This window comes from Balearica regulorum, chromosome 2, assembly GCF_011004875.1.
Source record: "Balearica regulorum gibbericeps isolate bBalReg1 chromosome 2, bBalReg1.pri, whole genome shotgun sequence".
NCBI classification, from domain to species: Eukaryota; Metazoa; Chordata; class Aves; order Gruiformes; family Gruidae; genus Balearica; species Balearica regulorum.
Genome location: NC_046185.1, coordinates 159678388 through 159704320, shown reverse-complemented (window position 1 = coordinate 159704320; position 25933 = coordinate 159678388). Strand labels below are relative to the sequence as shown.

At 42.4% G+C, this 25933-nt stretch overlaps 1 protein-coding gene across 4 annotated transcripts in view; it reads left to right on the top strand.

The window, feature by feature from the left end:
• DPP6 (dipeptidyl peptidase like 6) overlaps nucleotides 1-25933 on the top strand; it is a 563740-nt gene that overhangs the window by 294609 nt on the left and 243198 nt on the right. The window contains exon 1 of one of the 4 annotated variants that reach the window (XM_075746659.1): nucleotides 5789-6280. The exons of the other annotated variants lie outside the window; for them this stretch is intronic. Within the exon in view, the coding sequence (XP_075602774.1) occupies nucleotides 6224-6280 (57 nt within the window). The 5' untranslated portion in view covers nucleotides 5789-6223. Of the gene's footprint in view, nucleotides 1-5788; nucleotides 6281-25933 lie in introns of those variants that run through there. 4 annotated transcript variants of the gene reach the window in all.

The following is a 25933-nucleotide window of genomic DNA, read 5'->3' as shown; positions in this document are numbered from 1 at the left end:
GGTAAGCAAACCAAAGTGGATATATAATCCAGAAATGAGAAGGGCACGAGTACCTGCCGTGTTCCCAGAGTCACACTCCACTTTAGGCAGGAAAGTGCTATGCAAAACAGCCCTAAGCTGTGCATGAGCGAGCAGACTTCTCCACAGCTTGCATCCCAGTGTTGTGCTATTTGTTTACCAGGAACTGTGGGGTCCTGGAACTTGGAGCAGCAGTGAGAAACAGGAAATGGCAGAATATAGTGGTTCAAATAAAAGTATTATAGTCACTTTAAACCACCTTCTCATGCTCAAGTTAAAAAAAAAAAAAAGAAAAAAAAGCAACTCAGTGAGGCTTCAGTAGTGCACAAATAGTAGCAACGCCATGGGACTGTTACACAGATGCACAAGTCATTCCTGCAGCGCCCGTTGTCTCTGTGTCCTCCGCTGCACATATCCGCTGTCGCAGTTTTCAAGCTTGTAGGAACATTTTGAAGTGTATCCCCTGTAGGAACAGACATTCATGCAAATAACTAAGTAATGGCGTTGATAAATAAACTGGATTTAATCTGTTAAATGAAAATACTACACCAAATTGCTTTCTTAATGATCTTGGTCATGCTAATGGAAATGTGGTATATTTTTATCTGTAACTATATTCATAATCTATTATTGCCGCTAGCATGTTCCGAGAACCTTTGAAATCTGGAAAATCATCCGAGTGGATCACCAAGCCACAAGTTGCTCAGTGGAGCCTCTGAAAATTCATCTGGACATAGAACCTCCCCCGTGACTAACCCTTGGCAGAACCAACATGTTGGTGACAAACGGAGAGGGGCAACAGTAGCAGGGCTGGTGCAAGATAAAGCTAATTAATACACATCCTTAAAGGCCAAAGCTTTTTCCCTCCTTTATAAAAACATAATTTTGGGGATGCCCTTTGATAAGCTAAGAACTCTTGCCAAAAGATAGGGATTAATTTGGAACAAAATTAAGTGTTTTTGTGGTCTTCTAATAGGAATCAAGGTTGAGAAGCAGTGCTGGGGATGGTGTGTAAGCAATAGAGATGCTCTGCAGCCTTTGTAGGAGTAGGACTAGTGTCAGCTGATCTACCATCCAAGTGTTTCCAATTCCAACTGGGGACATTGCTGTGCAATAATGTGATATTACTGTTGTCACATTCTTGGAGAGGGGCAGAGCACAAACTGTGCTTTCAGAACAAAACAAAATTAAATTCTCCCTCTCCAAAGCTTATTCAGATGAGCACAGAACAGAGACCTCCAGAATGAACAGCCAGGATGTCTGGCTGCTTTTGCAGCATCTAAAAGCATAAACTCCTATAAAGAGAGTTTTTAACCATGCAACCCTCATGGTTTTACAACTATCCTTTCTGCTCTGGCATCCCCTGTGTGAGGAGCGCTTGACCTCCAGAATTATCTGCAGTGATGGAGCACAGATTCCTCTGACTCGCTGCATCTGGGCCATAGAGGTCCAGAATGAAGAGGGGCTGTGCCATTGCTTTTTGTGTGGATGAGATGTTGGCACTGGGACTGGGAAGAGTGAATTAGTCACCAGCATGCCTTGGCACATCTTCAGGACTATGATGATGCCATGGACAGCCTGCTTTGTACAGACTCTTCCCTCTTGTTCCTCACTCTTTGAAATTCTCTAGAAAGCTGGAATGGTGGGGGAATAGGGCAGCTGCAGATGTATTAAGTCAGCCTAGGAGATTAACTGGATTTCCCTTTCTGGGAGTATGCCACTGGTCTTAAAAGAGCACGGGTAAGGTAGACCTTCTTCTCAGATAGTTGCTGCAGGAGCTGCCAGGAGCTGTCAGCCTTGTGCCCACATCAGTCTGTCTGCCCCCAGGGAAAGCAGCACCGACGCATGCTGAACACTGTTCCCTTTGCCTCCTGTGGGCTTGTTTTGATCCGAGATATATCAGTGACCTTTCAAATGACTCAATGCTAAAATCCATGGCTACAACAAACAGGCTCATCTCACCTTTCTTACAGTGGATGTCTGTGCTGGCAGACTGTCTCTTCTTGAGTTATCTTACATCTACTACCTCCGTAACACTGTATCCTGAAAACTGTAGCCCGTAGGACTTTTCCTTTGTAACCTACCTGTAAGTAGTTTTTTCTGGTGTCACAGCTTGCCGCGGTGCGTGCTTTCCTGGGCCACACGTCCTCCCTGAACTGACAGCAAACCAGCCAAACCAATGGGAACTGGTAGTGAGTGGGAAGCTCAGAGGGACCGGCTGTACAAAAGCAGATCGCGTGGTGTGTTCTGCTGGAGGTAGCACATTTCCACACCCCAGGTAGTAATGGTTTAGACCCACTAAAAATTTCGGATACATAGCTCTCCATGGGATCCGGTCTTTATCTGGAGAGGGGAGAACATTAACAGACTGTGCAAAAGTATAGTTAATCAAGTAGAATTCATTTCTACCCACTCTGCCCACTGGCTTCAACTTCCTTGATGTGGTAGTAAAGGGGGGAATAAATAGCCTAGTGTGACAGAGCCAGAACCCCAGGTTTCAAAGGAGCAGAAGGGTTCTGCATCCAATAACTATGCCCGCTGCTGCTGCAGGCTCATTACTGTCCTTGCTTAGTCTATAGTCCCTTGAACAGACGTGTGCAGCTGGAGGGCTCCCCGTGAGCACTGGCTGCTGTTGGATCTGGCCTCTGTAACATGCAGGGGATGGGAATGCTCTGCACCGACTCCTGAGAGCCCATTGCTGCTTCCCAGGAAGAGGGGGCAGGATCAAAGACGGCCTTAGTAAACTGATCTGCTTTAAAAAGTTGGGGAGCAATAACAAACTGCTGCTTTCCCTAGCATGCGTTGCTGTGGTCATAAACAATGATTACTATGTTTTATCTCCTGGTGGCACAGTGTGGACTACGTGGATTAATGGAGGATGCTCATGATGGGACTGCAGCTTGTATGGCAGGGAGTGAGCCTGGAGATAGACCCTGCATATAGCCCAGGCAGCCAGTGGAGACAAACCTGTTGCAAATGATGGGTGGTAGGGGATGAACAGCCTGATGCATCTTCAGACCTGGCGGGGAGGAAAAATGTGCTGCCTGTATCCCTGTGATCAGCTGGGATGCTGTGGGGTGGGATGGATGGGAAGGTCATATTCCCAGGGTTCTTATCTACCAGCACCTCCTGCAACGCCCTAAATGGGACTGTCTGTATAAATCCTTCTACCTGGGCAGCTGCTGGCGTTGGCAGATACCGATTCTTGTCCTGTGATAGGGATGTATTAATCTTTCATAAGTGATGACTCAGCCAAGCAGTACAGTTGGTACCTAACATAGCACAGAGGTCAGGATGGATGGCCTCAGCCCTGCTAACGTGGGAGCAGATTATTCTGTGCCTGTTAGTAACAAGCTAGTATTTCTGAATGGCAATGGCCACTGCTGCCTCCTCTAGCAAGGATCAAGGAAGGAAGGTGGCAGAGAGCTGGAGGATGTCACTGTCCCCTGCTTCCACGTCCTCCCGTCTGAGGGGATGAAACCCCCCGCACAGGTCAGGGGTGACAGAGAGGTACACGGGGCAGAGAGATCGAGGCATTTCGATAACTTCAGGGTAGCTGTGCCAAAACATTGGGATGTGCAGTAAGAACAGTCGGCATCGTAACGCACCTCCGTAATGAGGCTAAGCCATATGTATCTGGATAGCTAACTCCTGGACTAATTAGCACCATTCACTTCTTATGTGCCCAACAACAAGCTTATTGGAAAAAATCTACATTGTGAGGAATAGGGGCGATTTCCAGAGCTAGTGAAAACTGTGTGCCTTAAATTATTAACTGTGAAAGAATTGAATACGCATGGGGAGGGCGTCCATGGGTAAACAGACAGGTAGGAATATACTTATTTTCAATATACAGTTCAGTGATTGCCAGTGTAAGTGCTGAAGGGTCAGGGACACAGTGAAGGGGCTATGTGGTGAGAGGGATCTGTTTTGCAGAAATTTCTGGGATATACTGTAAGGAAGTATGAAAAAGAAAAAGAAAATACAGTTTTGTTTAGTTTGAATTCCTCTTGGAAAGAAAAATCGCAAAAGTGTGGGGTAAAACAAGCCTTCATTCCTACCCACAACAGGTAGAAAAACAGACCAAGCCGATGGGAAAATTCAAACTGATCCACTTATACAAGGCATTGAAAGCAATTCTGTTCTGATGGCTGGGGGAAAATGTATGAGCAAGAATAACCTCACTATAAACGTGTACAAAATATTGTGCCTAAAACAATTGGGACTGAAGAGATGAAATTGCAATGTAAGCTAGGACTGTGTCATAGTGTAACCCAGCAAGAGGCTGACACAGGGTGTTAGATTTAAATGTAAATTATTGCTTCTTGTTAGAGAGGTGCTATTCACTTTTTTTTTTTTTTTTTTTTAATGAGCGGTTGCCTGGATGCTGGCGCTTGGGACCAGGCAAGGTTGTCCACTTTCCTACCAGCACAACTCCATGTTGGAGATCTTTTGTGCCATAGTTTCTATGAACTGATGTGATATGTAATGGTGAAAATGCAGAAATACTTAGAAAGCCATAGTGGTGGCTAGTAGATAATCTCTAGGAAAACTGGGTTTGCCGTTGATCTGTCCCTGAACCAAGGATCAAATTCATCCCTGGTGTAAGGAGGGATTGCCTCCAGCAGAGTTGTGCTCTTGGTGAATGTAACCTTGTATAATAAATCTCTGCTGTAAAACCGAGGATCAAATGGGGCATAATCACTTCTTTGTCAGATAAATACTCTTGATATTCCCTTCTCTTAGCTGGTTATCTGCAGACTCAGCAGAGATCCCAGTATCACGTGAGTGAGAAGACATTAACTTTTCTACACTACAGAGGCAGGCTCCGGGCTCCATCCAGCCCAGTACGTTGGGCGCACTGGGAAGGAGGTGAGGAGGGGAAAAACAGCAACATGGCAGTTTCATGTCGCTGATAGTGAGGTGAGCCAGCGCTTGCGTCAGTCCTGAGCAAATATTAAACCACTTTCATGCTGCCGTAAGTTTTGTCCGACTGTGTAAGGTCCCCTGAGGGCTACTGGAGAGCGGTACTTGCTGTATGCCTCATGCTCAGGAACACCCCATGTCACCCCTTGCTGACAGCACGGTGGGTGAGCGGGCTACGAAGGCTTGTTTGACAGCTCCGTTGTGTTGGAGAGATCTCTGTTATGGCAGGGAGTCCACGGGGAGCGAGCTACGGCAGCGCGGAGCGGAGCAGGCAGCGCGTGCTGGTGTGTCACCCTGCAATGTGACCTACATGGCAGCTGCGAGTGCGCAGGAGGCTGCGAGGACAGCAGGAATGCAAAGTGGTCCCCGTCACATCAGGGACATGCAGAGGGCCAGGGGGAGGCTGGGGACATGTTTGAGCCCGGTGAACGTGCCACCTTTGGCAGTGAGGCAAGCGGCTCCCCGGGGAGCGTTGGGACTGTCTGCGTCCTGTCAGTGGGAACCTGCTTCCCTGGGAGCGCACGCTGCATCCTCCAAAACTGCCCCGGCAGCGGGACAGGGGCTGCCCTTGGCACAGCTTTCCTTCATAGCTGGGGACTGCCAGGGCATCGAAACCTCTTCGAGTTGGGAGAAGACGAGAGCGCGTCTGCCAGAAGCTCCGCGTCCGCGGGACTCCCATCGCCGGCAGCGCGGGAGGGACGATGGATTTAATCCCTGAGCGTGGGGCCCTGCAGCCCCTTCCACCCCGGCTGCGGGAGGGGAGATGACTGCCGAGCTCTGGCTCTGCACATCGCCAGCGAGCGGCACTTTGTGCTACCAGGCGGCCGGTGCATGCGCAACGCGCGGGCTGCCGCCGTGGAGGTGGGGAGCGAGGACCACATCGCTGCCTCCCGGCTCCGAGCTGCCAGTTGCTGGTTGCCAAGCAGTTATCATTGTTTCTGTGACGATTGCAGAGGCTGTTGCTAATTGAAGAAGCCCCCACAGCATCCTTCTCTCTGCTCCTGCTTCTGCTTTTATTTTAGCGGCTCAAGGGGGGGGGGAGACAGCTAGACTAGTGCTTTTTTATATTGCATTTTTATTTATTTCTTTTTGTGGGGGTGGGAAATTTCTCAGCTGGTGATTAAGTGATGGACTAGTTACTCATCCTTATCCCTTTAGTCTTTGTGTGTGTGTGCGCGTGTATGTCTGAACACACACAGACAAGCTTTTACACACACACACACACACACACAGAGTGTAAAATCCTGTTTGCCACTGCAGTGGGCACAAATAGGTGAGCATGACTACAGCCAAGGAGCAAAATGCATCAGGGAAACAAGTCCAACAACAAGAACAGGTAATGCTTATTTTCCTCAATTTAAAACAAATACAGATTTGCATTGTATAGCTCTCTGTTTCTTGTATGGTTATTTTTTTTTTTTGTCTTCTTGGTGTGCATTCCTAAAATTGTCAACTGAGTCACCAGTAAGTGGCAGGAGGAAAGTACTGTGTAGCTGGGTTCAAGGTCTGCTTTCTCGGTGTGTGTGGAGGCTGGGGGGGGGAAGCTGAAATTTTGCTATTTTTAACCGCCTGTACCTCTTGCTGAAGGCTATAGAGGTTTTTTCTGTAACTTGTTCCTTATGTGTATATGTGGGGGGCAGGATTTTGGGACGGAGGCCCCTTCTTGCTGGAGGAAAGGGGTAAGGCTTTTTAACAGCCCCTCTGCAGATGGATATAAAATTGCAAAAGTGGGTTTCAGCTTCTTACTTTGTCATGCACTTTCAGGGATTTTTTTTTTTTTTTTTTTTTGGTGTGTGTGTGTCTGACATTTTCTTGGAGGGACACTTCAGAGTACAGCGTGTGCTCAGGCTGTGCGTGTGCAAGCCGTGATGGGGGGGCAAACAGCAGCTGTAGGTAGGTATAACTCCATTGACTTTGGGGAAAATTGCAGTGCTCACACTATAGCTGAACTTGGTTCATTTTCTTTCTCTTGGTAGGTGCTTTTTGTGTTTCTGTAGAGGTAGAAAGTTAAAGACTTAATTTTCTCTGTCATGCCTGTTTTTTAGAGGATATTCCTATGTGACTGCACTTACCAGGACAGGATGAAGTCAAAACTTTCCCTGTCAAAAAAGCAGCGGGTGGCAGAAAAAGGGGACATATACTCAGCTGTGAAGGATAGGCATAATTAAGAAGTGGTGTCATAAGGGAAAGTCCGGTTGCGATCTCAGAGCTCCAGCTGAGGATGGCAAAGGTTCGTGGGCTCCTGGTGCACCGGCGGATCAGCAGCTCCATCCTCGGCACCAGCATCCCCTCCCCACGCTCGGCCCTGTGCCTGTGGGGACCATGGAGGAGCCCGTACGCTCCAGTTCTTCGATTTTCCTCGTCTCCTTAAGACATTGGAAGTTCACCGCTTTAATCTTCAGTTAGGACAGCACGGGAGGATAATTTAAACGGATCTCTCAGGGCACAAATTAATTCTTAAAATAGTTCTTCCTGGCTTGATAGGCTGAGAGCCTCGCACATTGTTTTTCTTTTTTTATTTTTTTCTTGGTGCTTTATTTTAGGGAATTGGGGAAGGGAAAAGCATGGGAAGGCACCACAAGTAGCATCATATAATCTGCATTTTCAGGGTGACATTTTACTAATGGCCAAAACAGGCTCAACGGTTCATTTAAAACAAGAAGAAAACAACTTTGATACTGAGGCTAAAGAAACTGTGCCTTCAGTCTAACCTTACATGTCTTGGGCTTCTCTGTCCGTTGCTTTTGGAGTGGGTATTTTTGTCACTGTTTGCTGCAGATTAAAATTAGTCTAGCTGTGTTTCTGGGAGGCAGGGGTGTGTAAGTGCCTTTTCTGAACAAGGAGAGCTGTGGGGCTGTCCCCTCCTCCTCCTTAAAGCTGTGTCGGGTTTTGTAAGTCAAGAAGTGTAAGTCGGTTGCCTTTTATAAAGAAGCAGTGTTTTTCTTTCAGGTAGTGTTACCTGCCTAATGCCATTTGGCTACTGGCATGCCATGTCTGCGCTACTTCTCTCTTCCCATATGAAGTATAAAATGCCCAGAATAGATCTTTAGTATTATGTAGAGTCTTGATTGAATAGATTCTGTAACTGATTGAGTTGCAATTATACCCATATGGTACGTTTAAATATTCTGAAAGTACATGCTCTCTCAGCTCTGCCCTAGTGTGAGCATGAAATAGAAATATCAGGCATATATAAATATCAATGATATTGATGAATATTAATGCTTGAGTCTGTAAGGAACTTTGCTCACAGCCATAATTTTTTTTGTGTGTGTGTGTTCATAATACATTATTAGTAAAGTGGCTTAGCAGTGGGGGGGTCGAATCCAATCTGTGTCCATTGATTTGAGTGCACTTTTATCTTTTAACACCAAATGCAGATCTAAAACCCTTATTTTATTTAAAACAGTTCATAACTGAAAAAAAAAGCTCTATCCAAATTCTATTTCCAGCTGAAATTCTATTTCCAGGCTTGTGCATATCAAGAATTGCTGAGATTTTTCTCGTGCTTAAAACTGATCAAGAAACTGAAAATTATAGCTGGGGGACAATTGAAGGCAAAGTGCTAGTCTGTCTGTAGAGGACTGAGTCTTTTTCAGAAGCAGCTGCTGCTGTCGTAAGAGGTTGTGACCGTCCCTTTTCTGTATTCCTTGCTGTGACATCCCCTGGATCCAGAGGCAGGCAAGTGACACAGTTGGCTTAAGTCTATGGCGTGTCCTACCGTGCTAACCCAAACAGAAGCTGGGCACAAAAAGAGATGGCAGGAACAGGGTGGGGAAAGTTTGAAAACACCTGCAGAAGCTTTGTGGGCATAAGTTTAAAAATCTAATTCAGACCCATGTATCTATATGCAAGTGAGAGGATGTTCTGTCTTGACATTTCCAGAAATTATAATAATTACAAAATTATTGGAATGTGGAGATAAGTAATGCACTGCCTTACCTGCTTGAAGCCAGGCAATAAGCATCCCTTTCTTCCCTTTGTTAATTAAAAATGTTACTATACAGTTTCTTTCTGATAAGCAATGTTGCTCACCTCCATGCCGGTTAAACTATTCAGAATTTTAATCATTTATCTCCTTGCTTATCTGTTTCATGGGTCTGAACTTTTAGTCTTTTGGGCATCGTGTACAGAAAACATTCTGTAAGTGGTATGTAATACTGTCTCTTACTGTCAAGTTGTGATTGCTTGATCAAGATGTAAGTTGAATGCGGTTGCCTCTGTACGCTTAGGTGCTTTTGACACGGCTATGGTTTCTTGCTCAAATGGTTGGAGTTGGATACCGTGCAGTGTACAATGATTACAGTTGGCTTTCTGCTGGACCCAATGCTCTGAAGTCCATAGAAAAGCCTGCAGACGCTAATAGACTTGGGATCTGGCTCAAGAGGACTAGTGAATCTTGATTTCTGTCTTGGGGATTGTTAGTTGTGTGTGTGAGTATACCATTAAACTCACTTTTTTCACTACAAAAGGAGAAGAAAACAACAACAGGTCAAGTACTGGGTCGATGTTTGGTAATTTACACTGGTTGAAGATCCTTGTGGTTTAATATGAGCCTGTAAATTTGTTATCTTTGTTTAGCCCAATTCTTGCTACTTTTAACAGCCTTTGGGAATGCAAATCGCTCTACAGTCATACATAAAAATAAGGAGGCTGTATTTTATGAAAATGTGATAATAGGCATAATGCTAAAATGAGACTTTTAAATATTTTTAAAAATGAGTCAGCATATCAAGGATAACAGGATCACAGATTCTCAAAGAACACCTTTTATAAAACATATTTAAAGAGTTGATTGGTTAATTGAGTACTTGAACACTCAGAAGAAGTGATTGTTCCCATTTCTTTTGCTGTATAGAGAACTGTCATGGACTTACAGGGCGTGAGATCCTCCTCTGTAATGTGCACATCCCGGACAAGGCTGTTATGTTAATGATCGTTTGCATGCAGCTCCATGTAAAAGACCAAAAATTAAGTAAGGAGGCAAAATAGCTTGAGGGCTGCCTTTTATTGAAGTGTGCTCTGTGGAGGAATGGAGTCAGATCAATAGAACAGTTCTGCCTATTAGCTGTCATTAAGGTAATCAATTTTGAATTGTACGGAACAGATGGAATTCCAAATAATGGATGTCTTCAAGTGGTGAGAGAACACATTTAACTTGGAAAATTTAGGCCAGACTCAGGAATAAAATGATGGAAAGATTAATATTTCATGCTCCTAATGTTCCCCTGCCACTCTGTACTTCACAGAAATAGCCTGTAGTATCTTGAAGAGTGAGTACAGTTGGAGTATCTAATATGCTATGCTGAAATGTGCCTCTATTTGAGTAAAGTTATCCAAATAAGAAAAAAAGGGTGCACTTCAGGTGCATTTTGCAGGCTTTTCCGCTACATAGTTATAATTCAGGCACTTCTGGGATTCCTACAGCAAGGGGTGTCAATCCCTGTGTACCCTGCTGTCTTCCTTCAAGGTCATAAATGTCCTCCACCATTGTGAGCTGAGTCCTTTGCTCTTTCTTCATTCCCACAGTAGGTTAAACTAAATAATATGGGTGTGCTTACATTGGGAAGTAGTGTGGAGCCACTCCATGAGGGTGAGAGAGATGGTATTGAGGTCCCAAATACACATTTTGGACAGGGGGTTATTTCAAGCTAGTTCCAGACTGGTGTGAATGTCCATTAGTGGTTGAGCAGCATCTTCTCATTTAGCTTTATTGAAAAGGAAGCCAGTTTGTGTGCTCAGAGGCCACTATAAAATGTGAGTTAGAGCACTGTACATGGGTACAACTGAGAGATTTGGTCAGTAGTACAGTTCTGAATTGAACAAAAGTACTAGATGCACCCAACGTGTCTTTAGTATGGATGGGGGGGATGCAGTTAAATAAATGTAACTGCATGTCACCTATGTTGCTGTATCTGAAGATATTCTTAATTTTTTTTTTTTTTTTTTTTTTTTTTTTGTGTGAGGTATGACTTAAAATCTACTCACCTGAGTGCTGTCCAGAAAATCATCATCCCTGGCTGCCAAATATCTTGACTAGTTCAACATGCGTTACCTGAAAGACTGCAGCAATCCTGATTCTCGGTGACACTAACGCCCCCTTACATCACATCAGCAATACAAATTGACTCCAACGAGTGCCCCATCCCTTCGTGTTGTAAACAGGCTGTGGTGTACGGCAGGTTCAGGCACATATTAGAACTAGTGAATTTTATCTGTTTAAATAGGGAAGAGACTTTACCCTTTTATTTGTCAGTACCGTCCCTGGTGTATACTAGGCTACACAGAGCCACTACCGAATCTTCTGTTTTCTTAGCAAGGTTTGAGGTTATGCATTGTAACTTTCTGTTTGGGGGCAGACTGAGCTTGGAGTGTGTTACAGGAAAGCCCTGATTTACGGTGCCATTAGCTGGCACAGTCAGACTCCCCACTGCAGCACCCCAGTGACATAAAATCCATGCAGAGGAACTGAGGAGCGCCGTGACGTATGTCTGCGGTACCCAGATTCAACAGTGGGCTGAAAGGAGCTTGGCCTGGAGCTGTTGAACAGGTGGGAGTGAGTCTCCCAGGAGATGAGCTAATTTCGTGTATTATCTCAGTGACTGGTGATAGCAGAGCTCCTACGATCTTGGCTGGAGTTGAAAACTGTCATATCCCAAAGGTGAGTCCCTGCTTGCGAGAATCCCTCATTCTCGCTGATTTGCGGCAGTATTCTGGCTCTGATTATTACACCTGTGCAGAAACCAGGGAGAAATGTCCCCTTCTGGGAGGTGTCTGGCAAAGAAAAGGGAAAGAGGAGAAACCTGACTCTGACTTGCATAGAAAACAAGGATTATTTTTTTTTTGGTTCTAATGGAACTACTTAGTGTTAGTTGTTTAAGTGCATAATTTTTAAAAAATAAAATTGTTGATATGAGACAATACTTTTTTTTCTTGATAACAACTCTGCAAATTACATCTCTTATTGTAGGCCCAACACAGGCTTTCTCCAGGAAGTCTTAGAGAACATTTGTGTTTCATTCTGTTAATGGTATGTGATCTATTTCTCAAGAGATTAAATTTCCGTAATAGCGCTCCTGAGAACACTGTATTCAAGAACATGAAATTGCATCAAACTGGCAGTCTTTTCAGGCTGTTAATTTGCCGTGAGGAATGCATGCAGCTAAGCAATGGGGAGGGGGAGACAGAGATGGAAAGGAGCCTGTTTGGCATAAAACTGAAGTCTCAAAAGGAGAAGGCTGTAGAAAAGCTTTTTTGGTGTTCAGTGTTGAAATGGAAGTGCTTCTGGAAGGCCTCAGGTGTGTCAAGACCACATTATGGTTGGTGATCTTCTAAGCACACAGCTTCTAAGGGTTGGTATACTTCCACAGGATGCTGCTTGAGATTGTGTATACTTTACAGTCCAGCTATACCTTGACAGGTCAAGTAGGATGTGCACTGCTGCTTGACCTTGGGACAGTGTTGGTTGACTGCTGTGCCCTCCACTCCTGGCAGAGGTACCTTGTGTTGCTCTCTTTCTCATTAAGTCTTTCTTTTGCTGTTGGATCAAGACAGAATAATTTGTCTCTGAAGTTCACCGGTTATCTAGAGGTCGTGAGACTGTGCTTGAACTCTACAAGAAAAAAGTCTTAGATTTTTTTTTTTTTAACTCTTATCTTAGAGCATCGAATGCTTCATTCCAGTTGTGGTGCATTAGCAGTGCTATGCGTTGCTACAGTCATTTCATGAGCAATAGTTATACCTGCTTTCAGTTCTTATGCCTTTAATGCTGCATCTTTGTGATCTTTATCATGCATTAAGTTGTGGAGAATCATGGTCACTTTGGAGAAGGTGGCACTTTTAAAATTATGTAGAGTACAGTAATATCTATTAGTCAGTTTATTCTGTATGTTTTGCATTGAAGTCCTTTGTTCTTTTTTCCTTTCTTTTTTTCCTTCCTTTCATCCTTTCTTTCGTCCTTCTGTCCTTTCTCTGATTCTAAAGTGGGGTGTATGTAAGTGAAATAGATTCATAGAAAGGATAGTGCCAGCAGCAACAGAACAGGAAAGCTGAGTGTACTTCTTCTCCAAAGAGCTGCCACAGATGTGGAGAAGAACAAACTGCAGAAGCGAGCGCAGTGCATTCAGAAAGTTTGCAAAGCCTTCATTAAACAGAAATTTGGAAAAGGACCTATATTTGAAATCAATGAAGGTGATCAAGAATGGAAAGGTGAGTTAGTATCAATTTTTGATTAAAGGGCAAAGTTTAAGTGGGATTATCAGGTGACTGAGTGACGGTTCAGTGGTTGGAGCATGGAACTTTGTCCTTCTTGTGCTGCAGACTTCTGTCGTGGCTTTGAGCCAGTGTTAGACATAGGTCCTCGGTGGTAGTGAGCAGGTGCTCTTCTCCGGAGATAGTCCATTGTCACATTAAGTTGGGAAAAAAAAAAGACCTGGGGGTTTCCTGAGGATAAGTACATGAAATATGAGGTTCTGAGATACTGTTGTAACTCAGGCTGCACAAGTAAGCACCTGAGATATCAGAGAGATTGTACTTCTTGGCATTTAGAGAGTGTGGGGAAAGGGTCATAGGATAAAACCTGAAAGTTAAAACTCATTCTGAAGACTTAGATATGAATAAGAATTTCAGCAGATAAAGATAAAGGTAAATCCTGGCAAGACTTCAGATAGTTATAAGCAAACTTGCAAATGAGAGAGAGAGAGAAAATGCATAGAATTTTGGGATTGTATCTGATTCTAAGACTTTGGGAACTTGAAGCAATTTTAGAGTTTGAGGTAAGACAGAGATATATCTTTCAGGTCTCTGTTGCATACTGCAGAAAGACCTTTTCTGGGAAGGAGTAATTCAATTTTTTTTCAATAGGAATACTGCGGTGTAATTAGGAGCCGTGGAGATGAAATGGAAAAGTAAATGGAGGGATGATGCGCCAGGAATATGTGTGGTCAAGGGTAGAAACAAAACCTTTCAGAAGTGGAAACCAGATGCTGAAGTTCAGGGCCCAGGAGGTTGATGAAGGCATCTCCCTGAAAGTCAGTGAGGCTATGAGCCAAGGCTGAAGCCCAGAGCCTGGTACTTACAGAAAGCCCTGACAAAAGTTGTGGAAGTTGTGGAGAGAGCTGTTAAACATGATGGAAATGGAGATAAGATGGCTACTTCCCACCACCATTGGTGAAAATCCTCCACAGATCAAGGAAAACGAGAGGAGTGGGCTAGAGAGTAACTATTAACTATTGAAGTGGAACTACAGAAGTATGATTGGATTTGGTGGTGAAAGAGGCTTATGGAGGAAGAGGAAGCTGCAGGTAGGCAGCTGTTTCATAAGGAAGCAGGGAGCACATGGCAGCACTCTTCCCCATCCCAGAGAGAGGTGGCACCAGGAGCAATGAGGCAGGGGAGGAAGGAAAATCAGCTATGGCCATGTTGTACAAGGTTATGGTTAGAGTGATGGCCCCCTGTACAACTGCCAAGTTTTAGAGAGCAGCAATGATGCTTGTTATTCCTGGGAACCCAGTGGAGGATCTCAGCAGGCTTTGCAACCTTCCTGAGGACTCATGGTGAGGGACAGTGGCTGCTCTCCATGCAGAGTGTGGGCGATGTGGTGGCACCACACGTGGAGTAACGAGGTGCAAGGTGAGGACTAGCTGCAAGGCTTGTGTGGCAGAGGGAGTTCAGAGCACTGCCTCTTTGCCCTTGCTGGGCATTCACATTGTGGCCTTGGGCAGTGCTTTGTCTTGGTATCTCCATCCTGTAACACACTGGTAACTGTTTACCCCCCTGCCTTGAGGGAAGCAGTGAAGATGGCTGTGGTTTTGTCAGCTCTCAGATACCCTGTGTCTCTTCAGAAACACGCTGTCTTCAAAATAAGTATTTAAATAACACATTAACTAAAGGCACTGCCTTCTGTTCTGTTGCATCGAGGTTGTGGTGTGGAAAAAGAGCAGCCACCTTTGCCAGGGGAGAAGATCCCTGGAAGAATAAGAGGAAGAAAAGGGTTAATCTCCTCTTCTTGCCCAGGGAAAGGGCTCTGCTTCCCTCGTTCTCCCTTGTATTACCCATCCTTGAGTGCCCTAATTGCCCAAGCCCTTACTGCTGCTGGAGTAAAGCTTTTTTTTGAGACACAACCCGTGTGCTGTACCCATGATGTATGGTAACTGGCAAGCAATGTATGGCTATTAGTGTTATGACGTATTATTTTGTGATGGAAACTGTAGGTAAAAGGTGCAGATAGACTATAATTTCTCAGCAGCCTTGGTGGGAGAGGCTGGCAAAAGGATGGGGCAATCTCCCTGCGTCCCTGTGAGTGAGGGGTGCTGGTGGAAGGCATTTCCCCTGTCTCCATGACCACCTTAAAAAAGCCAGATTGTAGACGATAGGCTAGTTTCGTTAGAATTGGCATGGGATGGAGACACTCAGTGGAGAGTCACCAAGGGAGCAGGAGTGTCTAGACATCGTCTCTCTGCTGCTGCCTCAAACTTGTTGTGTCCCTTACAGCCCTTTGGTGGGCAGACGCACTGCCACCCTCCTTGGGTGGGAAAGCCTCATGCCCTCATTGCATCCGCTTTCACGGGTGTGAACACACAGGTCTAAGCTGAGTGGGGAATCAAGCCCTGAATATGTCTCATGGTGAAGGAGGATGAGGCAGGCTGAAGCACTTAAGAAGAGTTAAGCTGAGTTTACACATGAAATGATCACGCGAAAACCCATCAGAAAGGGGAAGAGGAAGAGTTTGAGTAGTAAAAACAAGCAAATCTGAAAGCCGAACTGTTGGTTGGTTGGGGTTTTTTAACAGTTCAGCTTATATCCTTACCTTTGTCAGTCTGAAAACAAATGGCTGTTTCTTTTATTGTTTATAAAAACTAAACCAGATAAAAATAAAAGTAAATTTTATATAAAGATTCACAATGCTTTGACTAAAGTAGTTTATATTACTGCTTAACTGCTGCTGAGCTTGAAATTGGAGAGATAATAAGCCTTCATCTGAAGCAATTAGTCTGCAGTTTTTGACTCCATTACCTTTGCTTATGTCTGCAGTTGAATAGTTACATGCAGATATTTAAGGCATCTTTGTAGTATATTATTGTCAAAAGTGAAATCACAACTTAGACATCAATTTATTGTTAATTTAGCTTGTCAGAGATACCATAATAAACATGTAATTGACTGGGGGTGAATGTATACAGTAGCATATTATGTGGAATGCATTTTGGGTCTTTAATTTAGCTTAATCACACACTGTGACCAACCTCTCAACTCTTTTTGTGTAGGGTTTAAAGGGGTTTGATACTTAATCTTAATGTGGTTGTAGGAATTAATGAATGGTACATTAAGTTGTAACCAGCCTTAACTACGCTGACAGCCTTACACTTTTATCTTTCTGTTTTCACGGCCAGGAACAGAAAGGTTATTTTCAAATGCATATGCAGCATTTTGTGACTGCTGTTAGAGAGAAACTCAAGGATGTATAGGGAACACATATTGCAACTTAGCCCGTATCAAAATGAGAGAGGGAAGAGACTCATGGGGGTTTAGTTCTACAAAATGGTCTATGGCAAAGCAGATGATATAGCTTGAAGGACATAGTAAGCAAAAACTTCAGGCTTTTTATTATTCTGAGATACTGTGGTATTAGATAAAATGGAGGAATTGCTCAAGGTGGGGAAGGATAATTAAACTTTTTTTTATTTCCTAACTTTCAGATTCTGTAGATGCCATTGCACTGAGTGTATTAAGTATTGACTGCTCCTTGTAGCAGGAAATTTGTATCTAAACTTTATTTCTTCTACTTAAGAAATCCTGGCACTTCACAGTTTAGTAGAATCTAATAATACCAGCAGACTTCTTTTTTATAATTTTCATGTCCCAATATCATTGATGTAAAAGTTAATTTACAAATGTTTCTGAGAATGCTGATCCATTGAATCTAATGACTATTTGAGATTAATCTTTGTGAGCTTAATCACTGGAGGCTTCAGTTGCATTAAATTGAATTCTTTCCCATGGTCTTTTCCTCATAAGGTATAGTACATGGTTTTACATGGATTATATCGATGCTTGACTTTGCTGTTGCAAGTCGTGCTATAATTAGAAGGTTTATTCCAACAATCCAAGCTAAACCAGCCAGATAAAACAAAGAGCAGTTGTGAATGTATGGGACAGCAAAATCCAAGGAGAAATTGATTGAAATAGCCCTGGAAAGTACTTAACACATAAGGTTTGTCCATTAGTAAAATGTATATTGATTAGGAAATGTTTTGACTTTCCTTGCTGAAGGCTTTTTAGTTCTCTCTTGTTCAAATAAGTGTGTCTTGGTAGGACTAGCTGACTTCAGTTATTGCTTGTCTGCTTGAGAAGTGTTACCTCCCTACCCATAACATCTTTAAGGTTGATAGTAAGTAAATAGGTGATGTCTTCATTCGGTTTTGTTCCTTGTTTACAACCTGGGCTTTCCAACGCCCTTCTGGGAGATTAGGAGTCTGTGTTGTTATCTGCTAGGCATCTTTCAAACACAAATGTGTTGAGGAATTCAGTGTTGATACTGGACTGCATGTTGACAGAGTGTCCTTGTGTAAACCAGAGAACTTCAAGGAGTTCTGGAAAGTGCACGTATCTGAAATATGATGATGAGATGGTTGGAGCAAGTGGTCAAATTGAGAATAAATCGATTAACTTCATCGAGCCTTGAGCTGGCCACTATACTATCTTTAGCTAGTCTGAAAACCCTTATGTAGAAAATTGAGGCTTTAAATCTACAAGAGCAACAAACTTGTAACTAACAGTTTTATTCCAGCTGGTCCATTCTGTTTTCATGTGGCTTTTATGATGGAAAAAGCTGATATTCTAAGTGGCTCTTCTCTGTTCTGTCATGATGGGGAGAAATGCTTCTTTCAGAAGTCAAATTTCTCTTAGGTCCTCTGATATGTGAACTCTGATGGAGCTCTGTCTGAGAATGGACTTCAGGATTAGGATCACAATATAAATCAGGCCATGTTTACACGCTGGAATAAGGTTGCAGGCCTGGTTTCCTCATCATTTGTTTCAGAAGATTTATTTTAGCACCTTTGGCTCCCATCCTCTTGCTTGGGAGGAAGTACTGTTCATGCTGGTCTTCTCCTGACCTTGAGGTGGGAGGTGACTAGAATGCACTTGGGGACCAAGTAAGTCCACTGCCAAACCTCTGTGCTAGATAGTGTTCTTCCTATAAATTCCTCTAGGTTCCTATAAATTCCTGTAAGTTCCTATAAATTTTAGAACTTCTCTGGTCAGTTATAATGCTCTTAGCATCTGGGTGGGTCAGTAAATAAATTGTCATCCTGTATGTCATGCCAGAAGGGAGCAATTTTTTTTTTTTGCTCTTCAGCATACTGGTGTGAATTCCAGAAGGACTACAGTGATCAATAGCACACAGCCACTGTCACAGGCTGACCCCAGATTTTAAGTCTTCAGTGCTCACCCTGCTGTAAATTAGGGCTGTTTGTTTGAAACTATGATGCATTGGGGTTTTTTCTGTAAAATGCAGTTCATTCATGCAGGGATATTCCCACTAAATCATCTAACTCAAAGTATTTTGGGGAGACTCTTCAAATATTCATATTGAACACATTGAAGATGTTAGGACTATAAACCTGGTTTTACTTAAGAATTTATATGCATCTACATTAAAATGTAAAACCAAAAAAGATTGAAATTGAGATTTGATGGGATGGGGAATTACCAAACCAAAAAATTCTCATTGTTCTAAAAATTGTTTCTGCTGCCAAAATATGTGATAAGCTTCTAGTTTTATTCTTGAGAGTTTAAAATATACAAAAATTGAAACTTTTTGTCCAAGTTGTGATGCAACTGGAGTTAATTACACCCCACAATTAATATCAGAAAGCTCTTCCCCATCTTGCTCTAGGAAAGAAGAGAGGCCTTGGGTGGTTGCTACTTCTGTAATAAAACATTCTGGAAATACCATTTTATGTACACAAAGATATGAAGTAATTGAGCTCAACAGGCCATGTAAAATACACATGAGAAATAACATATGTACTTGAGGCTAAAAATATAAACCTAAATGAATCCTAGCGGGATGCTCGGTGCTCATGCTACTTCTAGGCTTCTCGCTGAAACTAGAGCTTATTTCTCTTTGCTTTTGTTTTCCAAATAGCTTCTTTGTCATTTTTCCTTGACCTCTATGAAGAAGTTTGAGCAAGAATCAATTCTTTCTTCAGCTAAGTTGCTGCGGCACAGTCTACTGCAATACACAAGTTCTGCGTAATCCTGCAGAGAAGAATAATAGATGTGGCAGAGGTTTGGGGAAGCAGTTAATGAGAGATTATAACAAAGCTACACGAGTGTGCTCTTTCTCTAGGGAGTCACTGTGTAGGGAGACTATGATACACATTTTTCAAACCATGTTCCGGATTATTTTTCATTCTGTTCTATCCAGGATCTTGTATTTTTTGGTCACAAATGCCTATAGGTTGCAAGAAACACAGCCTCCAATATCCACCGAACCTATATTTTGTCTTTCCTTGGCCAATTTCTTGAGTAAATACTTTGTGTCAGTCCAAGAAAAACTGGTTTTGTGAGGAAAAAGGAATTAACTTGTTGCAAGCTATTTACCAAATACTGTTTGTACTTTTACGTGTGGTTGGCTGCTCGTCAGGTGTAATGCATAACTTTTATTTATTTTTATTGCTGAAACTGCTGATAAAACAAGAGATGACAGTTGCTCTAAGGAGGCTGAATTTAGGTGACTAAATTAACTTCATTACTTTTTTATACTTCATTACTTTTCATTGTCTTGACAGTTTCCATAGAGTTTCTTTCCATCATATAAGCCTTCAATTACCAAAAGAAGATTAGTCCATGGCCCCAAGCCAAAAAACTGTTGAACAGCATTTTTTATATTGTTCATCAACATATATAATACAACTAACTGAAGAATAGATCAACCTCAGTTGAGGGATTCTTCAAGACTGGTTGTGTTGGCAGTGTGCAAAAGTGAAGACCTAAGTCTGTCTGAAAAAGGTATGGCATTCACTTGTTCATTTGTGTGAATTCTCTCTGCAAATGGTATCTATCACTACATTTTCCTTTTGTTTTCATATTGTGGGAGGGAGGAGAGGATACAGAAAAAAAAGTGTATTAAGCCAGACTGTTTGCTTAAGTAAGCAGACCAATAAAATCATTGATGTCTGCTTTGTGAGATTCCAGTAAGAGAAGGCTAAGAGCTTTCTTTAAAAAAAAAAAAAAAAAAAAATAGAAAGAAAGAAAGAAAGAAAATCCACCTGTGACTCTTGCCTGCACAAATAATGGATTTAAGGGAAGAAAGGTTTTTGCAGAAGTAGCTGCTGCTGTTGCTGGTCTCTCTGACTCCCTGTTCCCTGTCTGGAAGGTGGTTTGCAAAGGGGTCTGGAGACGGGAGGCAGCCGCTTCCCGCTGCCTGGCTGCGGCGTTCGTCCTCCCGGTGCCTCGGTTGCAGCACGCTCTGACACGGCAGCAGAGGCAGATGGCTGAGGGTGGCACTGAAGGCTCCCGTCCATTTTTAGCTGCAGATTTCAGTGCCTGCTAGCCATTTACTCTTTTTATCAGTCAGGCAAAGCTTCAAACTTTGGCCACATATCCAGCTTTTAAAAAGCTCGGGTAGGTTCTGATTATTTTTTTTAGAGTGTTTGAGACAAATGTCCTCCTGAATTTTGTCTCAGTAATGCCGCTGAAAGATGCGATTCTGTTTGTTGTGAAATGCACTCTGCATGCATGAAACACAGCTATAACTACTGAACAAGCTGCAGAGTCTTATTTAGATAGCTGGGATTTGGCAGGAGATGACCAGTTAACACGAAAAGCCAGGAAGAAAATCAAATAGCTGTGGGAGATGTTGAAAGTAACAGATGAGAAGAGGTTGCTTGCAGAATTTTGATTCTACACAATAAATTATTGCTGGCAAATTGAACTGCCTCCTGCTTTTCAGTGATATTAGAGAGCTGGAAATAATGCATATTTTGGCCAGGCAATCATCTACTGTCTTTTATTGACAGGCAAGTAAAACTTGAACGAGGAAAAAGACTAATTAATCATTACTTTATGTAACCTTTACCAGCATGATACAGTTTTGACATTTGGTTCCTAGTGTGCAGCATTCATTTAAATTAAATCTGGGGTTTTTTTCCTGTAAGATCCAGGAATAAAACTTACAAAAATACTTGGGGTTGTTTTAGGGGAGCCTAATAGAGTTAGGAGTCCAAGTCCAACTGAAAATAACAGTCTCAAATGTTTTAGATTTCTGTATACCACGTAGTTGGTAAATAATGCCCAGGGGGAGAATTGTTGAGTCGTGATAAATTGTTGAGCATCCAAAAGCTATTGTCGGTCTCACTGGGGACCGCTGAAAACTCAGTGCTCTTGAAAATCCAGCCAATTATGTAGGTGCTTATGCATGGACTTCGAAGGCTCACTTTCCTTGCATATTAAAAAGGATGGGTTTTTTTAAAGCTTTTTACTGTTACTGGCCATTTATTTTTCCCCTCTGTTTTCTTTTGAAAGCACCTAAAAGGGTAGCACACTTGAAACAAACACATTTGAACTGCTGTGTAGTCTAATTATGGCATTTAATTTTGGGAATCCAAGGTGGTGTGCTGGTCAGTATTAAGAAGAAAAAGGTAGCAGTTTCTCAGACTTTAGGGTACGAGATCATCTTGTTGAGTTTATCCTTTTTCTTTGCATCCAAGAGATAATAATGGAACTGAATTGCCATTTTAGTGATTTTGTTTTCTTTTTTTAATTGGAATGTAACAGACTCTGAAAGACCTTAGGACAGGAGATGCTCTAAAATAACTATTTATACTATTAACAATAATGAATGTAATTATAGGGTTATGTTATTTAAATATAGGCTCCTTACAGAAAGGTGTGTGTTGCTAAACTGGTGCTTTAATAATACCTAACACATTCTTTGTGCTTTATGTCTTCAAATTGCTTTTTAAAATATTCTTCCTGACATCTCAGTGATGTAGGTAAACTGTATTACCTACATGTGGCAGAAAGGGAAGCTTAATATGAGAATGGAGTGACTGGCACAGGGTTAAATCGCTCCTGCGTTTCAGCCTCCGAGCCCACGCGATGCAACGTTGTTCAGTGCTGTGGGGACTATCAGTTTGGGTCAGCACCGGCTTCAGGCAGTTTGTTGGAAGGTGTAGACGTGTCCTACATCGTTAAGCATTTTGAAAATGTTAACAATGATTTATTTGTTCATTCTTTCAATTACTCAGGTTTTCGTTCTTTTAAATAAGATCAGACACCCTTGGGTCTTTGGATCTTTATGGGCACCTCTAGAGATTCGACTCTTTTAAAGAAACTCATCCTAAACCAGACTCTAACAAGTAACTGTGGATATTAACACTCCAGCAGTAACACTTGTGCACAGTATGGTTATACACGTTCATACATACACGCTCACATACACAGACATACGACCCCACCATGAAAATCATCAAATGAATCCTTGTGCCTGCCAGCACCCATTGAACTTGAGAGCAAGAAATCACTGCCTTAAGATGCTTCCAGGAAGGTGTTGGGCAGTGTCTCTCCCCTTTGAGAGGCAGCATTTTCCAGCTTCCACTGGATTTCTACAGGCCAAAGTAATAGCTGACTTGGGAAAGAAAAAGCAGACTGGTACACCACTCGAAAAATGTCTCACCTCTGGAGTAAAGAATAGTGCCCTTCCCCTGCGGATAGTTTTAAATTTGAAGTGGTTTGTTATTTGCTCCTGAAGGAAGAATTTAATGATATCTGCTGGTTTGTGTAAAAAAAAAAAAATCCAAGAGCCATGGGTGAATGCTTTGCAGTGACAGGAGAAAATGAGCCCCAGAACTGCCTCTTGGGTGTGCTGATACAACCTCCTCCAGTATCTGAGTGCCTCACAACTCCTAAGGAATTTAACCTCAGCGGTAGGGATGCTGGCATAGCTTGTGAAGCCTGAACAGACCATTTTGGTTACCTGCTTAGTCTATCTATCAGAGGCCGCACACTTACCTTTAATTCATGCTTCTCCTTTTCACAGAGAGAGGACGGAGGCACCAAGAGATGATCCAGCTCTGTCCCAGACCCGGCACTTAACCCTTGCTTCCCAAGTCTTCAAGGCTTTCACCACCAAACCAGCCTTTCTCCTAGAAAATTCAGTATCTCCTGTCCTCACTCGGCAGTGACAGGAGTATTTTATAACCTGCAAATGTGTTTGCTTCCCTTGAGGGGCAGAATATATGTCATTCCTTAGTGGGCAAATAGGAACGGCATGAGGGACGTGTGAACGGTGCTGCTTTTAGCTGTCCTACTAGACAGATAGTTCTGTGGCCCTGGGTTGCAGGGATGGGAAGAAGAAATATGATCAGGTTTTCAGGAAAATTCCTGAAATTTCTCACTTTCTGGTTTTCATAGCATGGCAAAGCAACTGTGTTTTCAGTAAACTACAACTAATGAGGACAAGGAGGGCTTAGAGAAAGTGTGGAGGCTGGAGGGAAGGGACCCTTCCCTTGAAAATAGATGTAGTAGTATGTTAAAAATATATATGTTGAGAAGAGGAAAAATCACTAGTAAAATAAATCATCATCACCCTCTGTTTCCTGTTCTTTCTGGTAATTCTGCATCTGAAACTATAGACAGTTTCTGACCTGAAATACTCCAACTGGGTTTTCCCCTTCCCTGTGGCTGTGGCAGTGTTAGTGGCACAGACCTGGCTGGACGGTCCTGCGTGTTCCAAAAGACAAGGATTCTGGCACTTGGTTGACTGCAATAAATGCTGTTTTCAATAAATATTTTCCAGTTAAATAAGATAGTCCTTTGCCTCTAATAATCTAAAATTACTCTCCTTCCTTGACTTAGTAGTTCAATTTTAAATGTATTTATAATACATACACTTTTGGTTGTTTGACTAACTTGACTCCTTTGTAAAGGTTCATAATATGGAAAACTACCCAAGATATTCCTTTTATTTCCGTTACATCCATATATTACCAAGCAATACATACAGATATGCACATGGGCATACTCACCCACCCAAAACCAACCTCTCTTATCCAAAGAAACAACAAAATAAGGCTTGAGCCAAATGGTAGGAAGCTTGAAAAAAGTCCACATGTCTAATTTAAAGGTTTTCTGTAAAGCAGTCTTTGATATTGAGGTGAATTATGGGTAAGCATGATTTTGGAGTGTAGTACCGATGAGTTTACTAGGACTTGGGTTCAGTTGTTGAAGGTATCAGAAGGGGTGTAGGGACCAAGAGAGAAAGATTGTCTGGTGGCTGAGGACGTTGAACACTATCATGGGCCCCCTCGTGCCGTGATTTCTATGTGATGCTAAGTGATCTCCTTAGCCAAATTTTTTACAGGTTCCATGGTTCTCATTTGTCCCATTTTTTTCCAAAGCTCAGCTGGATGTAGTTGCTCAGTAAGACTCTGGATTCTAAACCAATTTTTTTTTTTTTTTCCTGACTTTCAGAAGTGCTAGACATTTCTGGCTGCAATTGAACTAGATAGGAGCTATACGTAACTATATAAAGTTATGATAATTACTCTGGAAAAAATCTGATCTCAGGCATCTGAAATTGGACACCCTAAATTAGCAAAATGTTTGACCTTAATCATTCTCTGACTCAGCTCCCCATCTGTGCAATGGGATAATATCTGCTCTTCACCACGTCGAGGTGCTGTGGAAAGAAAGTGATTAATATTTGAAGCACTCACATATTGTAGTGATGAGCTCCATAGAAACCGCTATGAGAAAATTGATAACTCTACCTTTAAAGCCGGTCGGGATTGTGTGCTGCAAATAAGGCCGCACGTACAATGGTGAGGATCAAATGAAATATCGAAGAGGCCCCATTACGTGTGAGCACCAGCCACTTGGTGCAACGTCTGAGGCAGCTGAAGCTGTGTAGGATATGTAATTAGACTCTAGCACAATATATACACACAAGGAGCTGAATTACAGCTTGTGGGCCTTGAGGCTTAAATCTGACATTTCCCAACTTGCTGCTTATGTGAGAACCTTAACCTTACAGTAGATTTTGTCTGTTATTATTGAATATAGGTGAGATTTTCAAAACCACTTGCCTCTGTCCTGTCTCTGTTGCCAGTAAAGATAACAGGACTTTATGGACGACTTTAGTGGGAGCAGAGTTAGGCCAATGTTGAGTACTTTCAAGTCACAAACCATGATTTATGCTGCAAATTGTCTGAAAAATACACTGGGAAAAAATGCAGTACTTAATGCTTGAACTCAGTGATGCTCTTGTCATTCCTAAGGGCTGTTAGCTTTCTCTATAAGAACAACCTTGTATGTGAGATGCTAAAATTAGGTACTGGCAGTGTTTATTGTTGTTTGCTAGTGCATAACATGAGTATGCACAATTCTCTTATTAACCTTGAATGCAGAATTTCATTGACCTGTTTCGGAACATCAGAAACCTTGAGGTAACCTACAGAGGTTTTTATCTGACATGCACTGAGTGGTATTTAAATGACCTAGAGTCAAGTTTTAGTATTACTTACATTACAGCAAGCATCAGAGATCAAAACCCTATTGTGTCAGGTTCTTATCAGACACTGCCATGAAGATCTGGCAGTTTAAGTTGACAAATTGAGTTTTCTTATTCCTGTTTTACATGCAGAGGAAGCAGAATCTGGCCTGCAGGGAGCTGAACTTGTTTTGCACTCACTGAAGAAGAGGAGAGACTTCCTCAAAGTCAGGCACAAAAATCTTTAGCAGACTCACTACCAGAATCCAGAGCTGTTGGGTCAAAACTGTAATTTTAACAGCATTAATTCATTTCTCCTCTCCTTTGCAGATACAGTGTTCCAGTCTGCATGCTGAGATTTTGCTTTTTTGGGTTTTGGTTTGGTTTTGGGTGTTTGTTTTTTTTCTCCACCCTTCTTCTATTCTTTTTAGATATGCAGTGTCTTATGTTAGTAGCAAATAATTGTCTTCCTCTGCAAAAGAGAAGTCTTTC